The sequence below is a fragment of the Paroedura picta genome, chromosome 7 (assembly GCF_049243985.1).
Source record: "Paroedura picta isolate Pp20150507F chromosome 7, Ppicta_v3.0, whole genome shotgun sequence".
Lineage (NCBI taxonomy): Eukaryota > Metazoa > Chordata > Lepidosauria > Squamata > Gekkonidae > Paroedura > Paroedura picta.
This window is the reverse complement of record NC_135375.1, coordinates 17,919,748-17,942,206: the sequence shown is the minus strand read 5'-3', so window position 1 is coordinate 17,942,206 and position 22,459 is coordinate 17,919,748. Positions and strand designations below refer to the sequence as shown.

Sequence of the window (22,459 nt, the reverse complement as noted above, 5' to 3'; positions counted from 1 at the left end):
GGGAAGGCAGTCTTTTCAATGCAAAAACACCGTTTTTTCAACTACTTTGAAGATAAAATGGTGATGGATTTTTAAAATTGTTATTACAGTTTTTATAGCATTTTTACTGGAATTGTAAAGTTGTAAGCTGCCCTGAGTCTGTCCCCAGAGAGGAACAGTTTGTAATTTTAATAAATAGATAAATAAAAATAATTCCAGCATGTAACAAATTTGGCTGAAGGACGTTCTCTTTTCCTTGATATTATTGATGATACAATGTCAGGATTGTAGAATCTCTGTCATAAATTAGCCTGAGTTCCTCCATGTCAGTTATATTGCTTGATTGGGCCTGGCGCCTCCTTGCCCAGGCCTTGTAGTTTGCTAGCTATAAAATTGAATAGTGATGTTATGTTAACCTTATCTTGTTGTGGGCTTGCGGGGTTGTTGTCACCTCTTCAAGGCTGGGAGAGCGAAATCCTGTTTATGTAACACATATGTCTTTTCTCTCCTGCCCCCTCCCTTGGGAACTGTCAAGTTTTGGGCGGGAGAAATGTATTGATAAGCTGGGGCAAATCTGGCCTCTGGCAGATTTGACTTCTCAGTCTCTTGCGTATAGTGCTTTTCAATAAAACTCTTTTTATTAAGAAGTTTGTTGTGAGTTTCCTGTACGTTTGACATTAAGTCAAATCTCACAACTCCTTTCACCTGCCAATATGCAGGGCGAAGGACATACTTTTACTGAGCAAGGAGAGGGCCTGGATTGGGACCTCTCCCAGGGCGACGGTGCCAGTGGAGGGCCGTACAGCTCGGGCATGCTCAGGGCCGTGTCAGGAACAACTCCTGGGCCCGAGGATTTTTTGGAGCGGCACGTCACCGAACGCAGGCGATTGTCGAAGTATGACCGCCCCACTGGGGATGAACAGTGGCCGGAGCATCTTGGAATGCCTAGCTACGGGTTGGAGCCCGTCGGTGAGACACAGGACCTGCAGTACAAGCTGGACAGGGTGACCAACTGGTTGCAGGATCTATCGGGTCGGTTGGATCCGGAGGAGCAACGCCGAACCCAACGCCTCCTGAAGGAGGTGCTCGGTGGTGGTGCGCACGACACCAGTGGACGGAGGTCGGGTGGTCTGCTCGCCCTGCGGGAACGTGAGATGGCGGCCATGCAAGCAGCGGCGGAGGCCGAGGCGGCGGCCCGGGCGAGAGCACAGAGGGAGATCGAGGCCGAAGCTGCGGCTCGGGTGAGAGCGCAGAGGGAGAACGAAGAAGAGGAGCGCGAGGACGCCGGCGGTGGTGGCGAGGGCGATGGAGCTGGAGCTGACGGCGCGGGCGGAGAGGACACAGCAGCGGCGGCGGCGGCGAACGTTGCGGGAGCCGAAGCAGCAGCGGCGGCGGCAGCATGAGAGGCAGCGGCGGCGGCCGCACGAGCGGCGGAGGCAGCAAGGGCGGCAGCGGATGCGAGAGCGGCAGCAGGAATGGGACGAGGCATCGGCCGTGGTGCGAGAATCCCGGCCCCGGCCCCGGCGGATTGGGGCCAGGGACGCCTGCCTCCTCACCTCCGGGGAGTGGAAATGCGGAACACCTATAAATTCAAGGCTAAATTTTCGGGGGACCACGCAGCTTTCCCTACGTTCCTGGTGCATCTCCAGGCCTACATGATGGACATGGGGTTCACTTTTCATGACGACGCTGAGCGTGTGAGGTTTGTGGGGGAAGCCCTGGAGGGCAAGGCTGCAAAGTGGTTCCTGGACTTGTACCGTTACAACCCACGAGCCATCCGCAACTACAACCACTTCCTGCGCTCTATGCGCCAGATGTACGTGGAACCGTTTGAAAGGGAGACTGCGGAGAAGAAACTTAGAGCTCACCGGCAAGGAAAATTATCAGTGGTCGAGTACGCCAGAGAATTTAAAGAGCTGTCCTCCTCGGTGCCGGACTGGACCGAGCCCCAACGCGTGCTTGCATTCGTGGGGGGTCTCTCACCTGACCTGGCCAACAAATGCCTCCTGTTAGACGACCCGCTTACAGTCGACGGGTGGGTCCAACTGGCGGGTGAGATGGAGAATCGTCTGGAAAGGGCCTCAATGGTCCAGGTGTTGGCAGGAAAGGCTGGGGCAAAAACCTCCACCCCAGCTAAAGTCAAGCCGAAAGCGAAGTTGGAGCCAACTGAGCGCACTCGCCGCATGGAGAAAGGGCTGTGCTTGGGATGCGGCCAAGCTGGGCACTTCCTTGCACATTGCCCATCGAAAGCGGTGGCCGGGGCGAGAGCTGTCAGCAGCCCCCCAATGAAAGCCCAACCCGCAAAGAAACCCACTCCGAAGAAAAGTGCCAAGTCTCTACTGGTGCCGGTCGGTGCCGTTCCGGTGGTGGATGACTCGGAGGAGGGCAGTGGTCAGGATGACGAGGATCAAGCTGAGGAGCAGTCGGGAAACGAAGACGGTCTGCTGTAAAGGCGCCCCGCCAGCAGGCCGCCAACAGGGGCAAACGCGCGGTGAGTGATTCCCCCTTACTGCTCCTACCCGCCAACCTCTCCAACCCCAGTTCTGGGAAAACGGTGGGAGTCCGTTGCATCGTGGACTCAGGGTGTACCCAATCCCTGGTGAGCCCAGCACTTGCCGAAACTCTGGGGGTGGGGAAGGTGCCGTTGGGGGAGCCTTTGCCGATCACCCAACTAGATGGGAAATGCGCTCCCGGTGGGGAAGCCACAGTGAAGACGCGCCCCATGGACTTGGACATAAAAAAACATTGGGAGCAGATTCAACCCTTGGTAGCGCCTCACTCTGCTTTCCCATGCGTGTTGGGGCTGGATTGGCTAAGGGAGCATGACCCCCTGGTGAAGTGGAAAGAAGGGACTGTGGAATTCACCTCCCCTGCTTGCGAGCAACACGCTCGGCCACCGTGTCTCCCGGGCAAGGTGGTAAAGGCAGCGTTAGGGACCGTAGGGGTGGGGGCTGTCCCTCCGGAGTATCGGGACTTTGCAGACGTATTTGCGGAGGCGGAGTGCAACCAGCTTCCCCCTCACCGTAAGACTGACTGTGCCATCGAGTTAAAGAAAGGGGAACCCCTCCCCAAAGCCAAACTTTATTCTATGAGTCCGAGATAAATGGCTGAGCTCAGGGAATTCTTGGATAAGAATCTGGCGAGGGGTTTTATTAGGCCAGCCACCTCGCCCTTGGCGGCCCCGGTTCTTTTTGTGAAAAAGAAAGACGGTTCGCTGCGCCTTTGCACTGACTACCGGGGCTTGAATGCTGTTTCTACTTGCAACGCCTACCCGCTGCCTCTGATAAAGGACTTATTGGGTCACTTGGGGAAGGCGCGGATTTTCACGAAACTGGACTTGAGAGAGGCCTATTACCGGGTCCGGATAAAGAAAGGACATGAATATCTGACTGCTTTTAACACCCCCCTGGGGCAATTTGAGTACACCGTAATGCCGTTCGGCCTCGCCGGCGCTCCGGGCGTGTTCATGAATATGATCAATGAGATTATGCATGATTTATTGTATCAGGGGGTGTTGGTGTACATTGATGATATTTTGGTGTATTCTGAAAATGTTGAGAGTCATGCTAAATTGGTCCGTGAAGTGCTCCGCCGTTTACGGAAGCACCAATTGTTCGCCAAACTTTCGAAATGTGAATTCCACCGGGATGCGGTGGAGTTTCTGGGTTTTCGAGTTTCCCTGGCAGGAATTGAAATGGACCCAGGCAAAGTGCGGGATCTGTTAGCTTGGGAACCCCCCCGTACTAGGCGGCAACTGCAAAGTTTCCTGGGGTTCGCTAACTTCTACAGAACGTTCATCCCTAGTTTTGCCAAAGTGGCATTGCCTCTCACCGACCTGCTAAAAACGAAACAGGGGGGAAAAGCAGCAAGCCGCCCTGGGGCGCCACTCCAGTGGACCGCCCAATGCCAGGAAGCTTTTGACAGGCTGAAGTTATTATTCACCTCCGAACCGGTGCTGGCCCATGCCGACCCCACTAGACAATTCACCGTGCAAGTAGATTCCTCGGACGTGGCAATGGGGGCCGTGATCCTACAAGAGGGGGAGGACGGGAAGTTACACCCGTTGGCCTATTTGTCTAAAAAATTCTCAGGGGCTGAGCGGAACTGGGCAATTTGGGAGAAAGAGGCGGCTGCAGTGAAATTAGCTTTGTCCACTTGGAGGCATTGGTTGGAGGGGTCCGCAGTCCCTTTCGTAGTATGGACGGACCACAAAAACCTCCAAGCGCTCAAGCAGCCCCGCTCGCTCTCAGCGAAGCAGATGAGGTGGGCGGAGTTTTTCGCTCGGTTCAACTTCTCCCTCAAGCATCTGCCGGGCAAAATGAACTTTTTGGCGGACGCCCTGTCGCGCCTGCCCCAGTATAACAGCAAACGCGACCCATTGGTGGATACAGTGTTTACCCCCGCCCAACTGGGGATGACCGCGGTGACGCGCAGCCAAACAAAGTCTGGAACGTCCATCCCAGGGGGTTGGGTCCAAAAAGAGGTGTCACAGGACTCTGAATTCCACTCCCTCCGCCCAGACCTTGTTGAGAAAGGGGGGTTGTTTTTCAAAGGCGAGCGGCTTTTTGTCCCAGCAGCGGCGCGCGGGGACGTTTTAAAACTTTGCCACGATGCGAAAACCGCTGGACATTTTGGGTTTGTGAAAACCCTGCACCTGGTCAGGAGACATTATTGGTGGCCCACTCTGCGTAAGGATGTGGAAAAATACGTGCAGGGGTGCCCCATTTGCATCGCCTCCAAACCGGCTGGTGGGAAGAAAAAAGGACTCTTGCAGCCCCAGCCCACCCCCTCCCGACCGTGGACGGATGTCACAATGGACTTTATCACTGACTTACCCCCCAGCCAAGGGAAAACCGTCATTTGGGTGGTGGTGGACGCCTTTTCCAAGCAGGCTCATTTTATCCCGTGTGCAAGCCTGCCCTCAGCAGCTAAATTGGCTTCGTTATTTGTAACCCACGTGATACGGCTGCATGGGATCCCGGGATGTGTACTGACGGATCGGGGCCCCCAGTTCGTTGCCAAGTTCTGGCGGGAGCTCCTGAGACTGCTGGGTGTGGAGCAAGCCCTTACTTCGGGCTACCACCCGGAGTCGAATGGCCAGACCGAAAGGGTTAACCAGATCTTGGAACAATACTTGCGCTGCTTCATCAACCATCAGCAGGACGATTGGGTTGCCCTATTGCCACTAGCTGAATTTGCCTACAATAATGGGGCCCATGCCTCGACAGGCGTATCTCCCTTTAAGGTAGTGTACGGGACTGATTTAGTGGCAGCGCCCACCTGGGAGCTTAATTAGTCCGAGGCTCCTGAAGTCAATAAGTGGGCAGAGACGGTCAGTGCAGGTTGGCCAGTAATAGTTGCTAGCCTCAGGGAGGCAAAACAAGCCTATAAGACCCAGGCAGACAAGAAACGGGCACCTGCGCCCGTGTGGAAAGTGGGAGACCTGGCCTATTTGTCCACCAAGAACCTGCGGTGCCAACAGAAATCCAAGAAGCTTGGCCCAAAGTATGTGGGGCCATTTAAGGTGGTAAAACTGATTAATGCTGTAACCGTGGAGTTAGCCTTGCCAAAAACTTACAGGAATGTGCATCCGGTTTTTCATTCCAGCCTGCTGCGGAGAGCTCCTGATCCGGATGAGTGGCACCCCCCTCCAGCTACGCCTGTGCCAATTTACATCGATAAAGACACCCATTATGAGGTCAACCAGATCTTAGACTCTCGTGTGCACAAGGGTCGTCTCCAGTATTTGGTTGATTGGAAGGATTTCCCCTCAGGAGACAAAGAGTGGGTTGAGGCTGGGAACGTGAAGGCGCCCCGCCTTCTCCGGGCTTTCCATCGAGCGTTCCCTGATTGCCCTCGCCCGGTTGATGCAGGCTAGGTGGGGGAGGGAAGTTTGTTTTAATGCGGAGGGATGTCAGGATTGTAGAATCTCTGTCATAAATTAGCCTGAGTTCCTCCATGTCAGTTATATTGCTTGATTGGGCCTGGCGCCTCCTTGCCCAGGCCTTGTAGTTTGCTAGCTATAAAATTGAATAGTGATGTTATGTTAACCTTATCTTGTTGTGGGCTCGCGGGGTTGTTGTCACCTCTTCAAGGCTGGGAGAGCGAAATCCTGTTTATGTAACACATATGTCTTTTCTCTCCTGCCCCCTCCCTTGGGAACTGTCAAGTTTTGGGCGGGAGAAATGTATTGATAAGCTGGGGCAAATCTGGCCTCTGGCAGATTTGACTTCTCAGTCCCTTGCGTATAGTGCTTTTCAATAAAACTCTTTTTATTAAGAAGTTTGTTGTGAGTTTCCTGTACGTTTGACATACAATGGCCTGTTTTAATGAGCAATGAAAATGCCAGTTGGTTAGCTGTAGCAATTAAATCAAGTAAAACCTGAAGCTCCTAGACCTTTTTTTTTTAACTTTGTAAAATTAATAAATGGCGTATTTTAAAAGAGAGGCATTTGAACACCAAAGATGAACTTCCCAGGAGACAAAACCACATATCTGAAATGCGAAGGGTATCAACTTCCATAATTGTTTGTTTATTAAATATTTAACAAGTCGAATAGTTCATTACAACAACTTCATTTCCTCACATGGATCTTCTGCTCTCAGGAAAACAAAAACCAATCATTTCCTTCATGTCTCTTAAGAAAATAAGTGGAAAATGATTATGTTGTTAATCAAAAGCAGCTTCCCCCCCCTTCCGCAAATTAAATACAGGCATATTTTGAAAGCAACTGGGATCATGAAAATTAGTATAATGTCTAAGGCAGGGGTAGTCAAACTGTGGCCTTCCAGATGTCCATGGACTACAATTCCCAGGAGTCCCTGCCAGCATTTGCTGGCAGGGGCTTCTGGGAATTGTAGTCCATGGACATCTGGAGGGCCACAGTTTGACTACCCCTGGTCTAAGGTAATCATCTGATTGTTAGAAATCGACCTCTCTTTCCTTTAAAGCAACAATAATTGATTCAGACAGCTTCCAGAAACAGTTTCTAGAAACGATTACGAAACACAGCAAATGGGATCTGGAATGTTTGAAACCTTTTCCCTTTTTTTGGAAGCTGTCCTATTTCAGACGGCGGGATCAATGGAAAGAAAGTTCCAGAAACGGACAATGCCGCAGCCTCCTTTTCGAACGGTTTCAAGTAAAGCAAGAGAAATTACAAAATTGATCACATTCCCTTTTAGGATCACAAAAGTACAGACATTAAAGAGGGATACATTTCAATGGATGTATGCAGACCTTGTCTACTTAAAGCAAGTACCATGAGGGAGGGGGACATGGCGGCCTAACAGGACAGTTAAGGTTGATGAAGCTGAAAGTCGTAGTCTTCCCTTTGAGAAAACACGAAATCCTTACTTGTCCCCCCAAGAGGACAGGAGATCCTAAGTGAATTCATTGCTTCCAGGTACCTCTTCTAATGTTCCCATGGTTGAAACCAATGGGGTTTAAAAATACTGAACTGTACTGTTAAATTTCACAAGCTGATGGTCTGAATGATGTTCATGGAACTGATTTACTGCCAAAAAAGTATTCAGCTGAGCCAAGGGTGCCAAATATCACCTAAGCAATGGGTGGGAGATTGGTAGGGTCTGTGTGTGCCTGGAGAGGGTGAATTTTGGGGAGGATGTGAGGCCACTTATGGTCAATGCTTAAGGAACCTCTAATAACTGTCGTGAAGATCACAGAGACAAGGGGTAATTCCTAGAGCTTCACTACAGAGGCCGTCCCCCCCAGCCTACACCTCAGTTTCTTGAGGGTGGCAGACTAGATCTGGGAACAGGGAATTCCCTGCCAGGCCTAAGGCAACTGAGCTGAGGTTTAAGCCCAAAGAACCTCATTTTATGGGGCAGGTTTCTCTTGTGACTCTTGCTTTGGCCCTAAAGGTGGTCTGAGTTTGTTTCCTCACTGGCTGAACTGGTCTTTACCTCATGAGATTAAAGGTCAAACTGAAACACAGAGCTAAAACGAGTTCATCTTATCCTTTATTCCATCGTTTCCATTGAGAAGAGGAGCTGATACGATTTTCTGCTCTGAGGCATCCCAGAGAGAAAACATGGGCACCGCCTTGACGGTGAAAAAGCCCTTACAGTTGAACACCACATCCTGCCTTTCTGGCTGGTCATCTTATTTATGATACATGGAGTTAAAGCAAGGGTCTTGAAGGCACCTAAAACCTCCTCACCTAGGTTTTGAGAGATCATGGAGACCTTCAAGACCATTTGGAGGTCCATTATGGAGACTACTTATTTGATACATTTTTATCTAACCCTTCCTCCAAGGGTGCATGGTTCTTCCCCTCTATTTTATCCTCACAACAGCAACCTTGTGAGGTAGGTAGGTTAGGCTGAGAGAGAGTATGGCTGACCCAAGGTCACCCAGTAAGCTTCAAGGCAAGCAGGAATTTGAACCTCGGTCATCCCAATCCTAGCTAAACACTGTATCCACTACACCAGGGATAGTCAACCTGTGGTCCATTGGAATTGTAGTCCATGAACATCTGGAGGACTACAGGTTGACTACCCCTGAACTACACCACTCTGGCTGGCCAAGAGCAGCATCCTATAAATGTTACAAAATAAATAAAATTTATTTAAGGCATTGTAAACCTTGGATGATCTTTGCCTATTAGTTTGCAAGACTTGCTGGACATTCTAGAGGCTCAAACAATGTTGCCTGAACTTCCCTTCACCAAATATGACAGAATCAACGCTTTTAATCTAGCTGAAATAGCCTTCCATGGACAGGCACTTCAGAGACTACAGGAGCCTTAAATCCAGGCACAAAAGTTCTCTTTCTGAGCAATGAGAGCTACAGTCCTGTTCAGCAAGAATTTCAGGAGACAAGCTCTTGAAAGGGAAAGTTCCCCTCTGCGAGAGGGTCTCTCAAAACCTCTTAAAATCGTAGTACTCCAAAAATATTGTGGGTCTCTGGTACTATTGGACTCAACTCTAGTTCTTCTACCACAGACTAAAACAGCCTGAAACTACCTTTTTGAGCAGTGGTACGCTATTTTGGTGTTGCATCATATTCAAACCACTATGGGGAATTGTAAGGATACCTGAGAACTTGCTTACCTGTGAATAAGAACTGTCAAAACTAGGATCAGACTATGGTCCTCTCAGACTCCTCTTCCTAACTCCTAAAATCATTGAAGGAAACAGTACTGTAGTCTATAAAGCAGGAGTGGCCACACTGTGTCCAGATGTCCATGGACTACAATTCCCATGAGCTTCTGCCAGCACCCCTGTTATAAAGGCACAGAGCCCCCTTGGCCAAATTGATTGCGGGGCCAGGAGAGTGGACTGAAGCAGGAAGGTCACTGATTTAGAACAAGATAGATTCAGGTGGGTAGCCATACTCATCTGAAGCATCAGAACAAAGCATGAGGCCATTGTCACCTTGAAGTTTTATACTAGGTATAAGCTTTTGTGTGCGTGTACCCTTCTTCATATACATGCAGAATGACATTTTGTTGGTCTTAAAGGTGCCACCAGACTCAAACTTAGTTCTGATTTAAATCAACCTTTTGGGAAATTACGTATTTCCATCACAAGTGTGTGTACTAAAATCGTTTTACAACTTCATACACCCTTGTTGCCTTCTAGCGAAAAAAATTCCAGAACCAAAGGTCATGCAGTTCACTAGCCTTTTTGTTCTACAAATCTGTAACTACATGACAAAGAGGCAGTTTTCTGTTTGTGTTTTTATACCTTTGCAAAAATACCAGGCCATCCCTTAACTAAAAGCAATCTGGCAGCAATCCGATACAAGTTCCCTTTGAACAAAGTTAAACTTGCTTCCAAGTCAATGTCTACAGGTAGGTTGATAAATGTACAGAACGTCCCAGAAACAAAGTCAGGTGGGGCAAAATAGGGTTCACCCCCCCCCCACACACACACACTTTCTCTCCACAAGATGGAAAGATGCTCCTGCAGTTTAGTCAATGAAGTTACGAACATTTGTAATCTAAGAAGGGAACAACCATCCATGGGTTGGCCCTCTATGCTCAGTGAATGGCCCCAGGGATGGACCAGAACCAATGGGATGAAATTAATTCAAAAGAAATCCCATCTAAACATCCGGAAGAAGCTCCTGATAGTTAGAACGGTTTCTCAGTGGAATAGGCTTCCTCGGGAGGTGGTGGGTTCTCCATCTTTGGAAATTTTTAAACAGAGGCTAGATAGCCATCGGATGGAGAATCAAAGGGGTGGCAGGTTACAGTGGATGAGCGATAGGGTTATGAGTGTCCTGCATAGTGCAGGGGGTTGGACTAGATGACCCTTCCAACTCTATGATTCTAGTGATGGTAACTCCTGCCCTCTTGGATGAATTCCCAGACCCAGGCTCCAGACTCAGATGACATTAGTAATAAGTGAGACACACAGATTGATGGAGCCGTTTTCATGTTTGGCCTCAGATATTTCTCTCTCTTTCTCCCCCATTCTCTTTTACATAGAAAAGAAGCCTGCAGTTCCAGTGTTTTCAGACAGGGGGACATCATTCAGTTTGACAGTACAATGCTACACACACTTACCTGAGAGTAAGTCTCATTGAACTCAGTGGAACTTACTTCTGAGTAAAGAGGTGTAGGATTGGACTGCCTTCTGCCAGGGTTCCACATTTATATTAAGTTCAGCTTTTAAAACAAGCTCTTTAAAAAAGAAAAAAAACCCTAATCATTTAAATCACAACGATGGATTTAAATCACAAAAATGGATTTTTATAGACTGTGCAAGATACTATTTAGGGGTGCAAATGAACCACCTGGGAGATCCCTGGCAGCTGCCAGAAATCAAAATCCCAGAGGTCTCTGTACCATCATAAGGACCTCTATGACCTCATTCTAACCATAGATTGCTGGATTAGAAACAATAGAATCCAGAATGGAATCCAGAGAGAGCTGGAATCCAGAGAGAGCTACCATTAGGCATAGTTCTAGAGTTTAAAAGATATAACCAAAGTACATAAACGAAGATGACTTCTGATATGGTTCAACTACTGTGCAATGAAGTTTGGTTTGGAGCTGAACAGGCTACCGTTAGATAATACAGAGTGTTTGGATTAAACACAAGATGGGATTCCTGTGCCTTTAAGCACCGTGTCCATTCTCTTGTAGGAGAAGCTGCATGGCCTCTGTCTGGGCCGGAAAGCACAGGGGCTCTGCTCTCTGTCACCTGTCAACTTTAGATGCACCAGATCCAATTTGTTCAAAGGCAACCCTATTTCTCCCAAACATTTCCCACAATGCACAGTCAAGCATATATGTTCCCCCAGGAAGTTCTTTTAAGTACACAACTAAAGTTTCTTAAACTTCTCATTTTACCCCTGTACTTGATGCAGCCTTTCCACTTTCCATTTGTTTTCATTTTACTTAACTGGAAACGAAAGTGATACAGAGATGGGTCGAATCCCTGTTTAACAGTGCCATCCTGAGTTTCAATAGGGCTATCCAAAGCGTGCTTCTAAGTCCACAGAAATCAATGAGCTCAGAAGGGTATCCCTCTTGTTAGGATTGTGCTGTTAGTCATCGCTGTTCCCAAAGAAATCTCACTTTTACAGACCAAATGTAAACTTGGTGCCACAAGCCAGGAAGCCACCAGAGAGGAAAGGTTGGAAATGGAATTTCTGCAAACCTGCTCCAAACAGGTTTGGAGCATCAAAGCCAGACACAAAACAGGGGCCAGGTCAGCTCATTTGCCCTGATGTGCCGTGGTGTGCAAATGTGTGAGTGGGTGGGTGGAGGGTAGGTATGGATGGGGTTAGTCTGCACAACAGCACCCTCTATGGCAGGAATGGCCGAATTGTGGCTCTCCATATGTCTATGAACTGGAGGAAGAAGAAGAGTTGGTTCTTCTATGCCGCTTTTCCCTACCTGAAGGAGTCTCAAAGCGGCTTACAGTCGCCTTCCCTTTCCTCTCCCCACAACAGACACCCTGTGAGGGAGGCGAGGCTGAGAGAGCCCTGAGATTACTGAAGAAGATTTGGTTCTTATATGCCGCTTTTCCCTACCAGAAGGAGTCTCAAAGCATCTTACATTCACCTTCCCTTTCCTCTCCCCACAACAGACACCCTGTGAGGGAGGCGAGGCTGAGAGAGCCCTGAGATTACTGAAGAATTGGTTCTTCTATGCCGCTTTTCTCTACCTGAAGGAGTCTCAAAGCGGCTTACATTTGCCTTCCCTTTCCTCTCCCCACAACAGACACCCTGTGAGGGAGGTGAGGCTGAGAGAGCCCTGATAGTACTGCTCTGACAGAACAACTCTATCAGGGCTGTGACTGGCCCAAGGTCACTCACTGGCTGCGTGAGAAGGAGTGGGGAATCAAACCCAACTCGCCAGATTAGAAGCCACTACTTTTAACCACTATACCACGCTGGTATGCTGCTGGCAGGGGTTTGTGGGAATTGTAGTCCATGGACATCTGGAGAGCCACAGTTCAGCCACCCCTGCTCTACTGGTCTGCATATGATAGCAACCTAAAACAATAAAGACATCCAGAATGGAACCTCATCCCTGAAGCATCAACTGGGAAGTGAGACTTCCCTTGGTTACTTTCCCTATCAGGACACTTCCCAAATGTCATTTCCTTCAGATCATGTGAGAGGAACCGACATGAGCATTGTCCCAGCTCCTCAAATAAGGGTTAAGGGCCAAGTTAAAGGTTCCTTTTATAGGATCTGGAATCCCTGATGTGACCAGAGCGAAGTGATAAAGGATGTCCAGGGCAGTGGATCCCTCTCCACTAATGGGCACTGTGGGTGACCATTAATGGTCAAGGGACCAGCCACCGCATATGTCCTCCACCATGCTCCTTTGGACCTGCACCTCACTCCTGTGTCCTCCTCCAATACTCATGATGACATCCTAAACTGTCTTATAACCTTCTAAACCTGCTAACTCCTATAACACTTTGCTGTGACTCATGCAGGGACCGTGAAGTACATCTGTTTCCAGAGTTTAGGTGGCCATATCAAGCTTCCCGGGCTTTTTTCAAGAACAGACTTTCTTCCTATAACTATTACCACATTCCGAGACATATGCAGGAAAAAGTTTAAAGCAAGTCTACTCAGAAGTAAGCCCAGTCATATTAAGTAGGCCTTGCTCCAAGGGAAGGACCTTTAGGATTGCAGCCTGGGTCACATAAACATAATACAGGAAGCTGCCTTTCTGGATGTACCCAGGTCCTTTATTATCGGATATCACTAAAAGGTACTTTTAGACAGGTATGGTGAGTAAGCTTGAACTACTACCATGTATTCCTGCTTCTGTGATCCAGCTTTTATTTTACTGGGGGGGAAACGTAGAAACTGGCTATTTTTAATCAGCTAACGAGGATTGATTTTTAAAAAATGGTTGAGGGAAATGTAACAATAAGTTTATGTGGCCAGATCTAAAAGCTACCTATTCATGTTCCATTAAGGACATATAATAATAACCTTTATTTTTGTATCCCACCTTTCCTGATAGCGCAGGTTGGATAACATTGTGTTAAAACACATTTCTTAAGAACCAGTATAAATATTAAATGTTACCACTGCCTCCAGACACTTGGTTAGGCAGTCTGGTGGTGTCAACAGGGGGCCGTCCATTAACAGGAAGATTTGGGTGTAGTTGAAGTGATGCTGAGAGATGCTCCCCCTAACATGACCATCCCTGACCTGGAAGAAAGGACTGCAGCCATTTGAGGGCTGTGCCTCTAATTCATGTGTGAGCTAGGCAGTGGGTCAGAAGCTTGTGGTCATCTGTGTGGAATGCAACTGTCAAGTCTAGCAAGAACAGCAGCACTGATCTTCTCAGATCCAGTTTCCTCTGAAGGTTATCTGTCAAGGTGACCAGAGATGTCTCCACCCTGTGGCCAGGCCAGAAGCCAGATTCTCTTCCAAGAACCCCTGCGCTGACATGCAACTGCCCATTCAACTACCTGACCCAGAAATGCTGGATGCGAAACCAGGTGGTAGCTGGCTGGGTCAGAAGGATACAGCTTTTTTTTTTTCCAACAGTGGTCTAACCACGGCTTCTTTCAGGCTCTCTGGGAAGGTCCCAGAATCCAGTGACAGGTTAAAAATATCCTGCAGGTTTTCACCAGCCATGAGGGGCATGGGTCAAGAGGACACATGGTTGGCCAGAGAGATGCAAGGGTAGTCCATGTAATTCACACAGTGGCCAACCAGTTCTGGAGGACCAACAACAAATGACATAGAGACCAAGCCTTCTCTGGATGCTGTCTCCTAGCACTGACATTCAAAGGTTTACTACTTCTGGATGTGGAACTTCGCTTCATGCCTCATGGCTAATAGCCATTGATGGACTTATCTTTCATAGATCTGTCCAGTCATTTCTAGGTCATTTCTACATATGCTGGGCATGGGTATACGAGCTGAAATTTCATAATTTATATGAGTTATATTTTTGATGTGGAAACACATCTGCTGGTGTGCTCTCTGTAGCGGAAATGATAGCGGATGTGACATCTGTTTGTCCAACCCCTGCCTATGCCAGACAGGCAGGGGAAAGAGGGAGCGCACCATTCAATGTGAAAGGAGAGAGCTGTGGGGTGGGTGTCAGAGGCTGAGGATCGAGCATGGTGGAAGAGGAGTGATGGAGGCAGCAGCTGGCCACAGCTGGCAATGAGCCCTACTTGCTGCACTGCTGCCACCTCCAGCTGCTGCACCCATTCATCTTCTACCCACGCCTGTTCTCTAACTTAGTCAGAGTGCCCCACTCTCCTCTGGCCTTTAGGCTTGGATGAAGGAGTCTGCTGCGGCAGCAAGGCTGGGCATGGAAGATGGGCAGCAGCAGCACGAGTGGAGCTTAGTATTGGCCCTGCCCAGCTGCTGCTGCATTCTTCATCTTCCAGCTACGCCAACTTCCGCCAGAGCTGAGGGCCCTGGTCTCCTCCTGGCTTCATGCCAGGATGAGGGGGCCAGAACTGGGCCCAGAAGACAGGCAGCAGCGGGTTGCACCCATTATGTGGAATGGGCAAGAATCTGCTTGTCGCTAGATTTTTTTAAATTTTTTTAGGAGGGCTGCATAATTCTCTTACCATAACAGTGAATTGCTCATAAGATGGGAGAAATACAAAAATAGGCAATCATAAAGCAAGACATCAAAGGCACAATGAAGGTCTGAAAAGGCACATTCCACAGGTGCTAAATAGCAAATACCTGGGGAAATCATGGCAGCCCTGTCTTCATCTCTGTTACCATGGAGACAGGATCGCCGTCTCCACTGAAGCAGAGAAAGGTCGGTGACAATTCCCTTATGCTAAGGCATCACCCCTATAAAGGTTTCCTACTTCACAAAGTCAAGTTCTACAGCAAGATCTGTGGGGTTCTGATTTGGAGCCCAGGAGGTGAATGAGCCAGTTGTTTCATGCAGGTGCATTAAGTGGACATGTTGAGACTTGGAGGACAGCCCGCAGAGAGTCCCAAACTGGACGATCCTGGTCACGTCCTTAACAATTAGTCTCAGTTCTGATGGTTTTGTCGGCCATCCAGTTTCATTTACTTAAAAGTACTTCCCGAAGGAGTCTTATAGTTATCTGGCCTTTGGGCTGATCCTGCGTAGAGCAGGGGGTTGGACTAGATGGCCTGTCTGGCCCCTTCCAACTCTATGATTCTATGATTCTATGTAGTTCATCCCTCTGGGCTCAGGGCACTTATATGAGCTTACTGGTGATGTATGATTCCTCTTAGTAATTGGGCCTCACAATCTAGGAGAGAACAGGATATTTCAGTGATTCTTTCATAGAATCATAGAATCATAGAACCATAGAAGAAGAAGAAGAAGAAGAGTTGGTTCTTATATGCCGCTTTTCCCTACCCGAAGGAGGCTCAAAGCGGCTTACAGTCACCTTCCCATTCCTCTCCTCACAACAGACACCCTGTGGGGTGGGTGAGGCTGAGAGAGCCCTGATATCACTGCTCGGTCAGAACAGTTTTATCAGTGCCGTGGCGAGCCCAAGGTCACCCAGCTGGTTGCATGTGGGGGAGCGCAGAATCGAACCTGGCATGCCAGATTAGAAGTCCGCACTCCTAACCACTACACCAAACTGGCTCTCTGTGTTGAGCATAGAGTTCTATGCTCAACACAGGATCAGCCCAAAGCATCCTAAAGCATCCAAGAAAAGTGTGTATCCAACCTTTGCTTGAAGACTTCCAGTGAGAGGGAGCTCCCCACCTCCTTAGGCAGCCTATTCCACTGCTGAACTACTCTGACTGTGATATTTCCCCCCCCTGATATCTAGCCTTTCGAAGTGGGATAAATGTCTCTCTCAAGTTGCCCTTTCAAAGGTGATAGTCTCCTCACCTGGCCATCAAGGCTGCTGCTTCTCCTGTTTATGACAACGAGAATTTTTCTCTAGCCATTCTCTTCCCCCACCACCTGTTTGTTTATGATTCTGTAGATGCATGTGTAAATGGGGCCACCACCAAGAAGGAATGGCAGTCAAAACTGGGGAGCCGGCAGGCATCAGAAGTGGCATGTGAAGAGTGCAGAGTGATTTGGAGCAAGGGATGTGTGGGCATTAGCTGACCCCCACATAAAAAGGACTGACAATACTATACCAACATATTCCAGTCTTTATGTCCCTCAAAACCAACAGCCTCACTGGATTAATTCTACGTAGGACTGCACTAACAACTTTTCCATAGAGAATAGAGGGGGGGGGAGAAAGCTAGCATAGGTATGATCACCCCCCCCCCAATTTCTCCCATGTCTCTTTTCTCATTTTAGATTATTATTCAACTGCCTTTCCACCTGAAGGTGCTTGAGATGGTATATGGAATTTAAATCAGACTAAAAAATCTCACTACAGCCCTGACCCCCCTGACAACAAATGGCACCTCTTTTCAAGCCAATGGCAATCCCAGCGGGCCTGGGATTTCAAGAAATGGCAATCCCAGCAGGCCTGCAGGGATGAGTGGCAGCCTCCCGTGGGAGGAAGTTCCACAGTCTAGATCAGGGGTAGTCAAACTGCGGCCCTCCAGATGTCCATGGACTACATTTCCCATGAGCCCCTGCCAGCATTCACTGGCAGGGGCTCATGGGAAATGTAGTCCATGGACATCTGGAGGGCCACCGTTTGACTGTCCCTGGTCTAGATGCAGAAACAGGACAAGCCTCCCCACAATTCCCAGAGGACCAACTGCAGTTCATGCTTCTTTCCGTAGGAGAGGGCAGTCATGGATTATGGAAACTGAGCAAGTTCATAGCACGGATCCAGCCTTCCCCCAAGAAGCCTTCTTCCAATTTAAAAGGCTCTGCTTATAATCTGGAGGAAGCCTTCGAAACTGGCTCAGTGGAATGGAGGCGAGGGCTAGAATGCAACCATTTTTATTGGTTTGCTCCCCGCCCCCCCAGCACAAAATTAGTCCCTCTTAGTCTCAGGATGATTTGAGCTTTTTTGGTGGGGGGGGGTACAATAAATCCCTAAGCCATTTTTATTGTTTTGCTGTTGCCTTTAGAAGACTCTCAAAAGCCTTTTAAAGATCTGTCAGGGAGGTTGTCCCGTGAGAACCTGCTTTGGTGAGGTTAGCAGTGGCCCTATGAGAGGGCCCTGGGAGCTCCTGGCTCCCCTCAAGATGTGAGGCTGGTACCATCTTTGCGGGCTGATGTTCCCAAAGGATTTAAATTGTGGGCAGATACACCTCTCTTTCATTTTTTAAAAATTTATTTTTCAATTTATATCCCGCTGCTCCCAGATCCTCCATCAGTTTGAAGAGTTTTAAAACTTCATCATTATTATTAGCATATGCTGTGGAGGGCTTGTTTGTTGCCACAAGGAGGTGCAAAAAAGAAAGAAATCTACCAAATACATTATAGTTATCAATTTTTAGTTCTGGGGAGGTCTTCTCTTCCCCACTGGTTGATTCCTCCTACCGTGCCCACCACAAATCTGGATTTTGTCCCTCAGCCCATGTGGTTGATTGAACAAAACAGCCACATACTGAGGAACCAAGGCACGTTGAATTTTTATAGGCTGCATAACTAGACACAGCAGTATAGGGATGTCAGCCCCCAGGTGGGACCTGGAGATGTCCTGGAATGATAGCTCATCTCCAGACTACAGAGATCAGTTCCACTGGAGAAAATTGATGTTTTGGAGGGTGGGCACTGTGCCCCCCCCACTGAGGTCCCTGTCTCCCCCCAGGCTCCTCCATCACCATGAGTTTCCAAACCTGTACTTGGTAACTCTAAACCCCCACCCCTATGACCCACCAGTGACCAGTGGGGACCTGGCAACCTTACAACACTTAGATACTGCCATTAAACTCCTATAAAAGGCAGGAGGAGAGGGCAATTTAACATGTATTATGGGTAGACAGGAGGGAAGAGTTTAATCCTGATGAGGACCTCACAGTGTGATGGGGAGGATTTCCCCATAATGGGAACCTGGCCATGGGGATACCAAACCCTGCATAACTACAGGGTGTGACTAGCTCTAAGGCAGATTAGCTGCTGTATCTACCCCTGATCCAAAACACAATACACAAAACTTCAGACACCAGAAACCTGGCCAACACAATAACTTGGCTCACAGCTTGTGGCAGATATCAACACATACGTCAAATGGAAGCCAACCAGTATGCGCTTCCAAAAATACCAGGAAGAGTGTGACACGCAGAGCCTTGAAATAATGTTTGGCAAATGGGATCCAGATCCTTTGGTCTGGCCTCCATATTTGTTCTCCATTTGGTACTGTTAGGAATGGGGGCCAGACATTCATAGACTTAGAATATGGTAGGCTCTTAATTTCTCTTTTGTGCAGCTTGCTACCCAGTATCTTTCAGTAAGTAAGGCACAGATTCACCATTACTACTACTGACTGAAATACTGAGAGATCTATGTTAAATCTCGGATGCAAGGAGACAGAATGCAAAACAGAAATTGGATGCGTGTTCCAATCCGTTGACTTTCCACTGGTGGGTTTGTGATCCAGAAACGGGTCATTCCAAAACCAACTTGCCCTGAGCTGGATGTCTCAGGTTAGCCCAAGCTAACACTTTAAAAACATCAATTATATCATGCTCCACTGCACATTTTGACACGTCTTTTGGATTTGTGCAACGGAGCAGGATATACATTGACGTTTTTAAGTTTGATATGAGCACGAGTATTGCAATAAATATTTGCGTTTTAATTTTTTATATACTTATACCTATTCTGCTGCTGTTCAGCCTTTTAGGCTCCTAACTAGGGCTTGAGGGGAGATCGCCAACAAACCCAGGGTTGCTACACAAAGGCAGGCAATGGTGAACCACCTCTGCCTGTCTCTTGAAAACCCTACAGCAGGGGTAGTCAACCTGTGGTCCCCCAGATGTTCATGGACTACAATTCCCATGAGCCCCTGCCAGCAAACGCTGGCAGGGGCTCATGGGAATTGTAGTCCATGAACATCTGGAGGACCACAGGTTGACTACCCCTGCCCTACAGGGCACGCAAGTCAGCTGCGATTTTTTTTTTAAGAAAGAGAGAATGGGAAACAGAACAAAGCAAAGAGCTTGAGGAATACAGAAAAGGTGAATTTGAAGAACAGTAGGCAATTTCAAAGAACGGTGGACTCATGAACGGTGGACAAAGAATGAGCATTTAAAAATGAAAACTAAAGAAGGCCCTGGGTCAATAGCGAAGATTAAAGGCGAGACAGCAAATGCTCAGGATCACTCTGTGGTAAACAGATCTGAGCCATTTAAGAAAATGTCAATTAAGCCTTACCTATGAAAATACCTTCAGTTGGTTGTGGTGAGCCTGATAAGTTTACGTGCTGGGAGAAGACAAAGAAACAAACATGCCAAGCTGAATTTAAAGCCAGCTTCTCCATTTATCCACCGGGCCCGGCTACACGTGGCCTTCAAGTAGATGACATATACCGAATCCTTCCCCGTTAATCTATCACATGACAGGTACAAGTCAAGCATAGTTGTTGAAGCATGCAACATCTCAAGAGGTTACAGAAGTGGCTAGATAACTGCATATTAATTAAACCTCGGTTGGGGAGGTGGGGGGGGGGAAGGAAACCCGCAGTCTCACCAAATACAGGTAGCTCTTTGCAGGTTCAACACTAAGCCTGGTTTTCTTTTCTTGTATCAGCAGCCGCCAAATTCACAACAGAAAGATCTTGCGCCAAAAAGACATGTTGCAGGGAGGACGTATATCATCACATTAATATTTATGATTTTTTTTTTGCAGGGAGGGGGGGGAAGAGATATGTGGTACATAAAGTGCTTTTCGATTCGGTGCAATTAGAAATAAAGGTGAACAAATCCTTCAAAAAATCATTGAATGCGTACAAAGGAGATCTGGCTTCTGCCCCTTCCAGCTCAGGTGGTGCTAGGATTCGTTCAAAATGCCTCCACTGCAAAGAGTAAAGTACTAGTAGAACAGATACTGTACAAAAGGTTAGCAACAGGATTAAGTAGTCTTGCCCTTCCCCTCCCCGTGACAAAAATGCCAACCCCATCACCAAAAGAGCTATAATACATATAAATATTACTAAAGAATCATGAGGCAATTTCTTTATTGAATGCGAGATTCGGCATGCTGTGTTATGATGTCCTTGTAACTTGTAAATATTCTGTTGATTGGGTGTAAAAGTACTTTATACAAATCAGTGATTCTCTTTTCTCTCCGGCATCTGTGAAAGCTCAATGCAGATGATTAAAAGGCATTCCGTATTTTCTGGTGATCTATCGAATCTGCAGAATTTTCTTTTTTTTATTCTTTCTGGTTTTTTTTTTCTTTTTTCTACAAAAAAATGTTTCCAAAAAGATCAGTGGCATGAGGCTGGAGAGGGGGGGGGAAAGTAATTTTGCAAGTAAAAAATGCCATTGAAACCAAGTCTCAATTGAAGCTAAGAATGAGGTGAAAAATGCTAATTTCCCCGCTCCCCCGGGTATAAGATTTTTGCTTGTTACGAAATAAAATCAGGGGAGGGAGGGAGGGAAATGTCTAAATCATTCTTTAAACAGTAAACATGAGCTGTAATACTATACCTGTAAAATGATTAATTCCATTCATTGTCATTAGAAAGTATGTAAAACGTTTATTAAGGGCTTTTGCCTACAGAGGCGAGACATAAATAGGACAAGTCCTGCTGAAATGTCATCAGAGTACACATCAACCTTGTTGGCAATTGGCCGTGGAACCTTCAAGAAACACTCTCCACAGGTGCGATTAAAAAGTCACTCCCAACTGCTGGATTTAGTCATCCGCACTGTACAAGCCGTCGCTCCGTGAACCAACCACGTAGGGCCGCCGCGGCTCCGCCAGGGTCGCTTGCAAACGTCTGTCAGGCAAAATCGAAAAGTGCACGCAGAACAAGCTCCGTGAACAGAATCTGTTTCCCCCCCTCCCGTTTTTGTTTTCTTTTTTTAAAAATAAGAGCAGGCGCCATCTTAATCCACTCCTTCAAATCCTTGAGCGTTCTCCACCGCCATGAGGAGCTTTTCTCGTAATTCTTCGAAAGATTCATAGGGAGGTAAGTCAAGGCGGTTAAAGCTGAAATCGAAGAGGGGAGAAGTGTGGAGTTTCAGCGGTAAGGTGGATGGATCTGCTGTATTTATTAACATTCTTTATAAACGGCCTTTCTCCCGGGGACTGAAGGTGGAGGACACAGGCCGAGGCAGGACAATCAACAAGATGGGCATTCAGTAACAGGAATGAAACAGGACTGGGGTTGTAGAACCGGCCAGAAGTCTCGAAACAGAACTGAAGCCAAATGGTATGTGTTAACACGACATTTTAAATCAGGGATTCCCAACCAGGGGTCCATGAACTCCTGGGGCTCCAGAGGGGGTCTGCAGCCTGTCCCCATCGGCCTTAATGGATTCGGCCACAAGCTAGGGAACCAGCCGCTTCCATTGCTCCCCCTTCTCCTGAGCGTGAGTGAGGTCTCTCGTGGCTTCAGTGTCTGGGAAGGGGTGGGGCCTGCGTGCCTATTCCCACGTTAAACTGCCTCCTGTCTCTCCCCCCTGAGTCCTCCTTGAACCTGCCTGTCAACGTGGATGGTGATGTCACTTCTGGCGACGTTTCATTTCCGGGGTAGGGGGGCAAGGGGGTGTGGCTAGCTAACCTCTGGGCCTCCCCAAAGCCTGAAAAGTTATTTCAAGGGCTCCTCCATGGCCAAAAGGTTGGAAAAGGCTGCTTTAAATGAGGCAGAATTACACAACAAGATCCAGCCCGTAGACCATAGTCCCCAATCAATTTCCTGATAACTGAGTGAAACCTTTTTGTAGTACATGGAAGTAAAGATGGACTTTCACAGTTTCAGCCATAAGATTAAGAAGTGATAAGGGTATATTCCCTTTTTTGTTGCACAAAACCTGTCTCTCTCAAGATTACTGCTACACCATGCCAGGAATTAGTAAGGTAAATACCTCCCTGCCCCCTGCTTTTCTATCCAGAATGCCCCCCCCTCTGGGGGGGTTGCCATTAGGCAGCCAAAGAAGCCAGGGTAACTTTTTAATAGCTGGCTGCAGCAC

General features: G+C 47.9%; 1 protein-coding gene across 14 annotated transcripts in view; it reads right to left on the bottom strand.

Annotated features, from left to right (window-relative positions):
* Nucleotides 1-6,491: 6,491 nt before the first annotated feature.
* NEDD4L (NEDD4 like E3 ubiquitin protein ligase) overlaps nucleotides 6,492-22,459 on the bottom strand; it is a 312,252-nt gene continuing 296,284 nt past the window's right edge. For all 14 annotated transcript variants that reach the window (XM_077346870.1, XM_077346875.1, XM_077346874.1 and 11 more), the window contains one exon: nucleotides 6,492-21,476. In XM_077346870.1, the coding sequence (XP_077202985.1) occupies nucleotides 21,374-21,476 (103 nt within the window). In that variant the 3' untranslated portion in view covers nucleotides 6,492-21,373. The remainder of the gene's footprint in view (nucleotides 21,477-22,459) is intronic.